The sequence below is a fragment of the Ipomoea nil genome, unplaced genomic scaffold (genome assembly GCF_001879475.1).
Source record: "Ipomoea nil cultivar Tokyo-kokei standard unplaced genomic scaffold, Asagao_1.1 scaffold3169, whole genome shotgun sequence".
NCBI classification, from domain to species: domain Eukaryota; kingdom Viridiplantae; phylum Streptophyta; class Magnoliopsida; order Solanales; family Convolvulaceae; genus Ipomoea; species Ipomoea nil.
Genome location: NW_017619597.1, coordinates 967,396 through 977,487, shown reverse-complemented (window position 1 = coordinate 977,487; position 10,092 = coordinate 967,396). Strand labels below are relative to the sequence as shown.

Below are 10,092 nucleotides of genomic sequence, written 5' to 3'. Positions count from 1 at the left end.
TTAGATGATTTGTTCACTAAGGCATTACCTGCTTCAACCTTCAAGAAATTGGTTTATAAGATTGACTTGCGTCATTTGAAAAACCTTAGAGGATGTTGTTCTCAGGGGGAGTGATTCTCAGGGGGAGTAATGATTTTTTATTTACTCTTTTTCCCTTCACCAAAGTTTTTTCATTGAATTTTCTTTGATAAGATTTTTACCCCAATGCACGATATATTTGCTACCAACTTTACTCTCTTGTTTTTATTTATTTATTGAGTGAAACTTTACTCTCTTGTTTAATTGCTCTCCATCTCTATTACTTCACATTTTATTTCAAGTATCGCTATTCTTAAACTGAAATTTAAATATTTAAAAAAAAAAAAAATTAAAAGTATGAAAAGTATAAGTGCACAAATGTTAAAATTAAATAGTAATAAGTAATGGAGCAGTAAATAGAAGTCGTTGTTGAGAGAGGGATCATACGATGACAAGTAGCCAAGTAGGAAATTGCCACGGCGCCTTTTAGGTTGAAGACTAAACCTTCAGTCGCGGTCCTCGCGGAGCCACGAGAGCTTTTTCTTAGTATTCGCTCCTAACTTTCTGGAACTCGGTTCTTACAGCGAGATTGCAGAAGTGGAGCACAAAGCTGGAATCTTTCTGCTTTCTTGGATGATGGGTTGAAGAAGAAGAAGAAGAAGAATTACTGAATCAAAAGGGGGAAAAAACCCAAAAAAAAAAAAAAAAAAAGAGAGAGAAAATGGCGAGCCCTGTGGTTGGAGGAAGAATCTGCGAAGAATTTTCGCTAGGGTATTATGGAGTGTGCGCCATTGGAGGAATGTTGAGTGCTGGAACTACCCATCTCGCCATGACCCCTCTTGATGTACTCAAAGTCAATATGCAGGTTCATATTTCCCCTCTTTTACACCCTTAACATTTTCATCTTTCTAATACCTCATTGATGCAATCATAATAAGTTAGAGTATAAACTATAAAGACTCATTGATTTGGATGTCAAGTATTTTATGCTAAAAAGTGTTTGCATTTTCCAGAATCATATCCCTAATACTTGTACTATCTGATTGATTGAAACTAAATATTTGGTGATTGGAATTCACAAAACTTAGTTGAGTATTGTTAATTGTTCTAGCATAACTCAGTTGAAGTACACAGTAAATATGATCTCAGTATTCTTTGATGGTATGAGTGAAAATTCAAGGAATCAAGGGATCTGTAACTATATCCTATAAGGATTTTGGTGAAAGGAAACATCTATACAATTGAAATTAGTACTACTATTCAGGAGGAGCAGAAAGGCACTTGCACCATGCTATGATGCTTGCGCCTTCATTGCAAAATTTTCTGAATTAGACTTTTGATGTGTTGAGCATATAACCATTAATGTGCAATCTAACTATGAGCTTAAGTTTTAGTTGAGATGGAGCACATGCTTCAATTTGGTATCAGAGCCAGACCAAAAGTCATGGGTTCAAATTGGTTGCAGATAGACCAAAAGTCTTTTTCCTTCATTCTTGGGTAGCAGAACTTTTGAGTTCAAATTGGTTTTTGAATGTTTAGGTGCACCCGCTCAAGTACAAAAGTATACCAACATGCTTTAGCACTCTCCTAAGAGAACAAGGTCCCTCGGTCTTTTGGAGGGGATGGGGCGGGAAGTTTTTTGGGTATGGTGCTCAAGGTGCTTGTAGGTTTGGTCTATATGAATACTTCAAGAAGGTGTACTCGAATTTGCTGGTGGATGTGGATCAAAAGAAGAGTTTGGTATTCTTTCTGAGCAGTGCATCGTCTGAAATGATTGCTAATCTCGCTCTCTGCCCGTTTGAGGCCATCAAAGTTCGTGTTCAAGCACAGCCTCACTTCGGGAAAGGCCTTGCCGATGGATTCCCAAAGTTATACGCTTCTGAAGGAGTTCGCGGGTACAAACTCCTTTCTTCAACTTCGTTTCCCTCTATGCATTACCATTTCCTTCGGTATTGACACATTTCCTTTTCTTTTTTTTTTTTGTCGGATTCCAGCTTATACAAAGGGCTTATACCACTGTTGGGCCGTAACCTACCATGTACAGAGTAAATTCTACCGTATATAATTCTCTGTTTTTGCATTCTACTTATATGCTTTTAAATTTTAGTAATTTGTATTAATGTGATATATTCCTTTTGCAGTTTCGATGGTTATGTTTTCGACCTTCGAGCACACGGTGGATTTTCTGTACCAAAAGATAATTCAGAAACGTAAGGATGAGTGCTCACGATCTCAACAACTTGGAGTGACATGTATAGCGGGATATGCTGCCGGATCTGTTGGTAGCATCGTTTCCAATCCGGCTGACAACATCGTTGCCTCCCTTTATAACAAGAAGGCTAAGAGCCTGAAATTGGTAAACACGTTTTGCTCGTATTTTCTTGTGTATTGTTGTATATATGTATTCTTCGAGCTATATAAACTTTGGTGTTCTCGCTTCCAGGCTGTGAAAAATATCGGGGTTCTTAATTTATTTACGAGAAGTCTTCCTATAAGGATAATGCTGGTTGGTCCGTCTCTCACTTTGCAGTGGCTGTTCTATGATACCATTAAAGTTTTGAATGGATTGTAAGAACTGTTTTCCATCCTCGAATAAATTATCCTTAAAAAAATGAAAAAATTGTGTGTTTATTTCAATATGTTTGTTTGGCTAATAAGTATAAACTGTGCAGGCCAACAAGTGGGCATGTGAGCAGAGGTATTGAAGGAGATGAGTGTTGATGTTTGTAGGTAATGGCTAAGGTAACTCCATGGATGGGGAATTTTGATAGATGTAGCGAATAAGTTACAAACCATATCACCGAGGTTTTTGGCTCGAGAATTTTGTCTCAGAGGCTGCTTGGTTGACGAGTTTAGTCGGACTCGGTTTAAGGGTACTAGAATAAGTACATAGATATCGCAAAATAGTGTTTGGGGAGAAATAATACATAGTTGTGTACGGTTTGCAAGATATTAGTCCTGTGGGGTTTAGGTACTAAGTCCAAACACAGTTATTTGCGAAGGATTCTACAAAGTAAGAAACATGACAATTGGTGAAGGTCGGATTCTGGGTCCATGCAAGAAATTCTTATTATACTGCAACCTGTGACCTCCCATTTAGGAGAGTCGAGAGTTACAGTTATGCCGATTGACCAAAACGTCTGAGTTCTGCTTATACCTTGCTGCATAATACTCTGCCTCTACTTTCTTTTGCTGCATACATTTTTCATTATCAAAGGGAAAATGACAATAAATTATATGTTTGTAGCATTTTTTCTTTACAAGCCATTTATGAACAACTTATCCTTTTAAGTAATGACTGCAAATTTCTCTTGTTATACAAAAAATGGCTGATGGCATGATTCATTGGTCATTTGCTAAGATGTAAAAACATCATATCAAATAAAATTGGAAACAACCTGTAAAGTACAGGATATGGAAAAATGTATCATGTACACCAAATTTTATGACATTGCAGCTCAACTATTGTTAAATAAAAATACAAGTTAAAAAAAAATCTGATAATTTGACTCAATAATCATTCATAATACAGAAATGTAGCCACAAGGCACAGACACAAGCTCATCTAGTCATTGAGTCGTTAAAATTTTAAATTGGACTTAAAACTGCAAGATACTTTGCCCTCATTGTCACTGCTTCAGCTCAATTGTACATCTCAGTCATTTAAATCATCAAAGCAAGAATACAGGTATACATAAACAAATAAATAAAAATGAACTATAACAAGATTATACCCAAAAAAAAAAAAAAAAAAAAAAAAAAGGGGGAAGATATCTACAATTTGCATATGAAGGTTCAGGGCCATATCTGAAAAAAGAAGCTTGATTTTTCCGCAGAATGGTTGAATTTAACCAACATGTTAGCATCTCCAGCCCAATGGCAGCTCACATTTCCTGTACAATGGATAATGTAGCATGTGAGACAGTCCTTTAGGACCCAGAAGTTAATCAATAGTACAGGACACACAACATTACTAACATCTACATTTGTTAAATGGGAATTTAAGCCATTACAAAAAAATCGAGAATACCCAATCATCAAGCAATATGTGTGTGAAAGTTGAAATGTGAGCAAATTTTGAATCCATATATATGATTAGTCAACTACTCTTTTTAGAATTTACTATTCCAATATTTTTTTACAAAAAGTAGTAGATTTATTTTTTGAGTCCTGATTGAGAGATTAGTATGCATGCATTAATCACATAGGATCTGAGCTAATTATTTATTAAAGAATTACTCAATGTTATCGACCATTTCTTAGGCAGCTGGCAGGGCAATGTGATGCACATTATTTTAATGAAGCACAGTTGGCAACTTGTTGATCTAATATTGAATTGTGAGGAGAAATAACATACCTAAGAAATATTTAGGTTTTCACATATTCCATATTGTTGCGCTTACGCTTGTTGGACCTTGAGAGGAAGCATCTTTGAGTCCATGATTTCTTCTGCTTGACCGGTTGTGATTTCAGATCCCTCTTTGCGTAAAGATCAGCCATGTACTGAACAACAGCCTGAGGAGAAAATAATGCAAAATTAGAGAACGAAAAAGACCATACGGGCAGAATTCAGAAAGCCGAGAAAGACAGGAACTACCTGTGCTCCCATCTCCACTATATTTGCAGGTGGCACTTCCAGCGGGTTCCCTTCGGTTCTTAGAATTCGTAATTTGGACAGCATCCTAAATGAGTCGGGGAGAATCCTTATCTGATTATTACTCATGTCCAATTCTTCAAGCATCTCGAGGTTGCCAATTGACCTTGGCAGGGATTGGAGATCCGCAAAATTGTTGCTAATGTTCAGTTTCACGAGCGTGGTTGCGAAGCACAAGCTCTCGGGAACGGATTCGAGCTCGTTGAAACTAACGTTGAGCTCCTTCAAACTCGCCATCGATGCCATAGTGGTAGGCAACTGCCTGACGTTGTTGTAGCGCACAGACAGAACCTCCAAAGACCCGATTCGTCCTACAGCTTCAGGCAACGCTTTGAGCCGGTTATAGTCTGCACGAAGCTCCACGAGACAAGAACACTGACCAATGGTGTGGGGAAGTTCCTCGAGATCGTTAGTTTCCACGATCAATCTTTTGAGACTCACGAGCGAACTAATGCTCTCGGGGAGGACTGAGAGCATATTCGAGCTCAAATCAAGTTCCTGAAGGTGGACTAATCTAGCTATCGAAACTGGCAACGACTTCAACTGGTTTCCACTCACGTCGAGGTATACCAACTTGAGCAGATCTCCAATGTTATCTGGCAACTCGGTGATTCTGTTTCCATGCAAATCCAGTTTCTTTAATGATGAAAGTCCCCCTATAGAAGCTGGAAGAACAGCAATCCGGTTTTCGGACAAATCCAAAGTAATCAAACTTGATAACTTCCCTATTGAATCAGGAAGCCAGTCCATTTGGTCAGACAATTTGCTTCTAAGAATAAGATCTGAAGTTCCCCTCTTAGCTGACACTTCAATTAAACTAGCAAGCTTAATCAAGCTCAGTTTGTCACCATCTCTACCTATCAAGTCAACATTCAGAAAAAACAAAATTGAAATCAACATCAATGCATCATTTATGCCTAATCCATAAGATTCTTCAGATTATGCCATGATTTGTGTAATAGATTTCTGGGCAAGCATTATATAAACTCAACTAAATACCAAGAAAAAAGAATATGCTAGAAAGTAAAGAAGGGAAGGGATTGGAACTTACTTGAATTAATTGCAGGCTTTAAAGTGGAATCAAGAATCATGGTTGCCGGAGGAGTATTAACAGATCTTCCACCACCGCCAACTCCGTCCATATGGAACGCCGTTTTAGGCTTCTTCAGAAAACTGTCGTCTTTGCTGTGAAACTCAAAGGTCTTCGCGGGCTCTCTCTCGGCGTAGAAGACGGACGGCGGCGTAGCGATGGCGGTGGCGGTGGCCGGGGAGCTGAAACTGCTGCCGGACATGGAAGCGGAGTTGGCCAACGACAAACTGCTGGAATTCCTGGAGGAATTGGAGGGCGCGTAGGGCTGAGAGCTGGAAGGCAAGCATTTGGAAGCTCTCTGAACCAAATCGTCGAACACGTAATGAGCGTGCTCGAGATCCAAGAGCTTCAGAGCCTCCTTCTTCTGCTCTTTGCTCTGCAAATGAACCGTGCTCCTCTGCATCTCCTGCAACACCTTGAACAGTTCCTCGGGGACGTCTTTCCCTTTGCTCTGCCGCGCAATCGCCTCCAGCTTCACCTGATCCTCCCTCTCCACTCCGGCGAGCAACGCCTTCGCCGCCTCCACCTCCTCTATCCCCGGCCGCGCCGGCAGAGATCGGTGAAGTCTCATAATCTCATCCACAACCTCCTCAGTCGACATCGCCTTCGCACCCATTTCTCACAACTCCAAAACAAACAAAAAAATTCAAAAAATTCACTACCTATTTTACACCCAACTGTTCTACAACATTCTAACACCACACAACAAAAATTCAAACTTTAAAAGATTAAAAGAACACAATAAATTCCTTCTTCCTGGGGACAAATGGAAGCGTTTCTAAATTCCAATTCCAACAAAAATTCAAACTTTTAAGGATTAAACAAACAAATGTGTGTGAAGTGGAAGAGAAAGAGATGGGCAGAGCCTATAGAGCCGACGGAAAGAAGAAAAGATCTAAGCAATAATGGCGTCGAGCAGAGCAGAGCAGATCAGTGGGTTCAAATTATGGGATTCTGAGCTTTAATATAGAGCATTGAAAGTGGAAAAAACAACTATAAATGGAGAGTGATATACATACATACATACATACATACATATATATACATACATCATACACGGATACTTTCTTTGATCTGCAACGCCGTGAACTCGACTGTGACTCATCGGTTTATCAGAAGAAGATCCACACCCACCCACCCCACATTCCCGAAATACCCTGACTGCTAAATCCCCATTTTTTTTAACTTATTTTTTCTGATTTTTGCTAAATACTATCCTTAATTCCACCTATTTATGTTACTTTATTAATCCAGGAATCTAACCTACAATCTACTAATCGCGTTTAACGTTAATTAACGAATTAGATACTTTTTCTTGTTTTGTTTAAAATGGAATAAAAACTTAATCACATCACATGCACTCCTAATCGCAAATTATTGGGTGGACCGGCTCACACAATACCATAACAAAAAATATATCTTTAATATATTAAAAATATATTATTTATATGCTGAATATATATTATACAAAATAATGTATTTTTTAAATACAATATATATTTTAATATATTAAAATTTTAAAAATATATTATTTATGTGTTAAATATATATTATTTAATAATATAAATTACACTTTACACAATAATGATTGAACTCTAATGCCCACATTAATTAACGAATTCATTTATATAATTCCATTTAAAAATCACTTTTTAGTACCACATATACTTGTAAAAAGTTTATATACGGAGTAATAATTAAAAATGTTAATATTATAATAACAGAATAAATATTAAAAATAATAGTATTTTTCTCATAATACAATTTATTTTATTGTCTATAAGGCTATAAGTTAATTGACCTTGTCTATTAAAGAATTTCGTTAGCCCATTGGTTGGTAACATATTTAACTTATTAGTCAATTTTAATTTAATTGACTATTATTATCTGTTTGATTTGGTTAAATAATTAATGTAAGTATTTGATTAATTAACTTTTTGTAACAACTTATTGTTCCAAAATGTTAAAATTCAAAAAACTAATCAAAGCAGTTTTTTGATCCAACTTTTTGTTATTTTCTATGAAATCAGCTATTAGATAATTTATCAAACATTCTTCTACAATTAATTAATGCTATCAACTAGTTAAACCACTAACACAATCAGCTAACATCTATTTACCAAACACCCCATAATGACATGTTAGGAGTAGTGTGCAACATTATCAAATATTAAAGAGTTCTTTTAGTCACGGAATATACATGCGAGGATAAAAATTAAAAACTGAAATGAATTTTATAATTTATCTCCTTCAATGACTCTTGTGCAGGGTTTTAGAAATTTGGTATTAGTCTAACACTTTGACTGACGTAAGATGGGATATATAATGTAATTTTTATTTTTATTTTTTAAAAAAGGCACGTTTGGTAAAAAAAAAATGTAATAATTGAAAAATGGAATTGAAAAATGAGCATTAAATTAGAATGATGATTAGTTTAAGGGCAAAAGTAGGTCAACTGTTGGGGGGGTGATAATTGAATAATAATGGATAAGAGGAGGGCATAAAGGTAAATTGAGGGGTGATAAGAAGGGATAAACTGGTTTTCTGGAAAATAAATGCAAGTGGGCGCTGCAATAAATGAAGCCCAGGTGACCATGTCCCAGAAATGACACGTGTCGACAGTTCTGCTGGATAAAAGCCACGTCCAACCGTATCCAGCCTGGCCTTTTTTGCCCTTCACGCCATAACCGTTTCTCGTACCTCACTTTTTTCTTTTTCTTTTTCTTTTTTTTTTTTCCTCTGGAACTTTATTTATTTATTATAGTTTTCTGGTATTGGGTCTCTAGACTCTCTACTCCCTATGCCAAATTCCCCTTCTGGCTGCTACTGTAATTTTATTTTATTTTTTTCAAAAAAAAAAAAAAATTATTTGTTACTAGGAATTATTTATTAATTTAAAAAGTTAATTTTAAAAATAATCTCTCCACTGCTATAAAAATTAATGTAAGCAAATATATTAATTTAAAGTTATATTACATGTACTCTCAAATTTTATTCAATCACTTTTACTCTATGATGTGACAATCAATAATAGGATATTTTCATTATATGAGTCACAAAAAAAATATTTACATCAAGAATTTGTGAACGAAAATAAAAGTTGAAAGTAAAAAGTAAAAGTGTACGTAATATTTTTCGGTAATTTATACATTATTTTCAAATTTAACACAACCAATAAATACAAAATAAAAAATAAAAAATCCAAAGGTGAATACTACATTTACTCTAGAGTAATGTGACAGAAAGTCTGAAACTATGGAGTAATGTAAGGATAATTAGTGACTCTAAACTAAAGAGAAAATGCACCGCTCACAATTTGATAAATATTTATAAACTTTTAAATGTTAAAAGTGTGATGTACAAAATTACAAAGTACATTTAATGATATATAAAAGTACATTCATATTAGAACCGATATATTTTATAATTTTGTGGGATGCATGTCTACAGTTTTTACAAAAATGCTAATTCACACTTGAATCGACTTATGCATACTCAATTCAATCTCACTATTAACTTAGACTTTTTTTTTTTTTTAAAGAAAATATATATTTTTTTAAATTGAAGTGATTCTTTTTAAAGAATAAAATTATGAGATGTAACTCAAAGAGGGTAAAAGTGGAAATAGTTGGTTATGGGGAGTTTTTGGAAATAGGCTGGCTCACATGGCAGTGCTTTGAGCTGTCTTCGGTGATTGAGAGAGGTAATGCCAACTATTCTAATAATATGCTGCATCCCGTCCCTACCCTTGGGCCCTTAGCTGATAGGCCCATTTTTCTTCTAGCCCATTACTAACCAGCTGGTTTTCAAATCATAGCAATAGTTATGTTGTGGAAACGTGTTCACCATGCGCATGGTGAATACAGTGATAAATTCATAATTTTTTTTTTTGAAAACATAGATTCATAAATTTATTTTTCATTTGTTGTTAACGGGATAGATCCATAATTTCTAAGTTGTAGATTCATAATTTCTATACTGTAGATTCATAACATCTATACTGTAAATTCATAATTTCTATATTGTAGATTCATAATTTTTGTACTGTAGATTCACAATTTCTATACTGTAGATTTATAATTTCTATAATAACAAATGAAAAACAAAATTATGAATCTACGTTTTCAAAAAAAAAAAAAAAATTATGAATTTACAGTATATAAATTATGAATCTACCCCTGTGTTCACCATGCGCATAGTGAACACATTTTCACAGCATAATTTGCGAAATCATAGGCCCCCAACACTCCTTCATTTTAACTTATATTCTTTAATCGTAAATTGGTAACTTTGGGTCAATCGTTATATCATACACTAGGGTGCATAATGT

General features: G+C 35.3%; 2 protein-coding genes across 6 annotated transcripts; one reads left to right on the top strand and one right to left on the bottom strand.

Annotated features, from left to right (window-relative positions):
- The first annotated feature begins 456 nt into the window (after positions 1-456).
- LOC109167661 (mitochondrial phosphate carrier protein 1, mitochondrial) lies at positions 457-3,187 on the top strand. Of its 3 annotated transcripts, none has more exons than XR_002051888.1 (7): positions 457-883; positions 1,558-1,913; positions 2,013-2,056; positions 2,160-2,374; positions 2,462-2,586; positions 2,691-2,958; positions 3,037-3,187. XR_002051888.1 is itself a non-coding variant. In XM_019316741.1 (7 exons), the coding sequence occupies exons 2-7, from the start codon at positions 740-742 to the stop codon at positions 2,737-2,739; spliced, it is 933 nt and encodes a 310-aa protein (XP_019172286.1). In that variant the 5' UTR covers positions 457-705; positions 737-739; the 3' UTR covers positions 2,740-3,187. The 3 variants fall into 3 exon arrangements, 2 of the variants coding, with proteins under 2 accessions (XP_019172286.1, XP_019172285.1); XM_019316741.1 differs by having other exon boundaries at positions 457-705; positions 737-883; positions 2,691-3,187; XM_019316740.1 differs by having other exon boundaries at positions 2,691-3,187.
- A 263-nt stretch (positions 3,188-3,450) lies between these two features.
- Positions 3,451-6,855, bottom strand: LOC109167659 (plant intracellular Ras-group-related LRR protein 4-like). Of its 3 annotated transcripts, none has more exons than XM_019316734.1 (5): positions 6,812-6,855; positions 5,724-6,387; positions 4,616-5,529; positions 4,376-4,533; positions 3,451-3,911 (listed from the first exon to the last, which is right to left on the bottom strand). In XM_019316734.1, the coding sequence occupies exons 2-4, from the start codon at positions 6,376-6,378 to the stop codon at positions 4,387-4,389; spliced, it is 1,716 nt and encodes a 571-aa protein (XP_019172279.1). In that variant the 5' UTR covers positions 6,379-6,387; positions 6,812-6,855; the 3' UTR covers positions 3,451-3,911; positions 4,376-4,386. The 3 variants fall into 3 exon arrangements, with proteins under 3 accessions (XP_019172279.1, XP_019172282.1, XP_019172281.1); XM_019316737.1 differs by lacking the exon at positions 6,812-6,855 and adding an exon at positions 6,786-6,799; XM_019316736.1 differs by lacking the exon at positions 6,812-6,855 and adding an exon at positions 6,467-6,478.
- Positions 6,856-10,092: the final 3,237 nt, after the last annotated feature.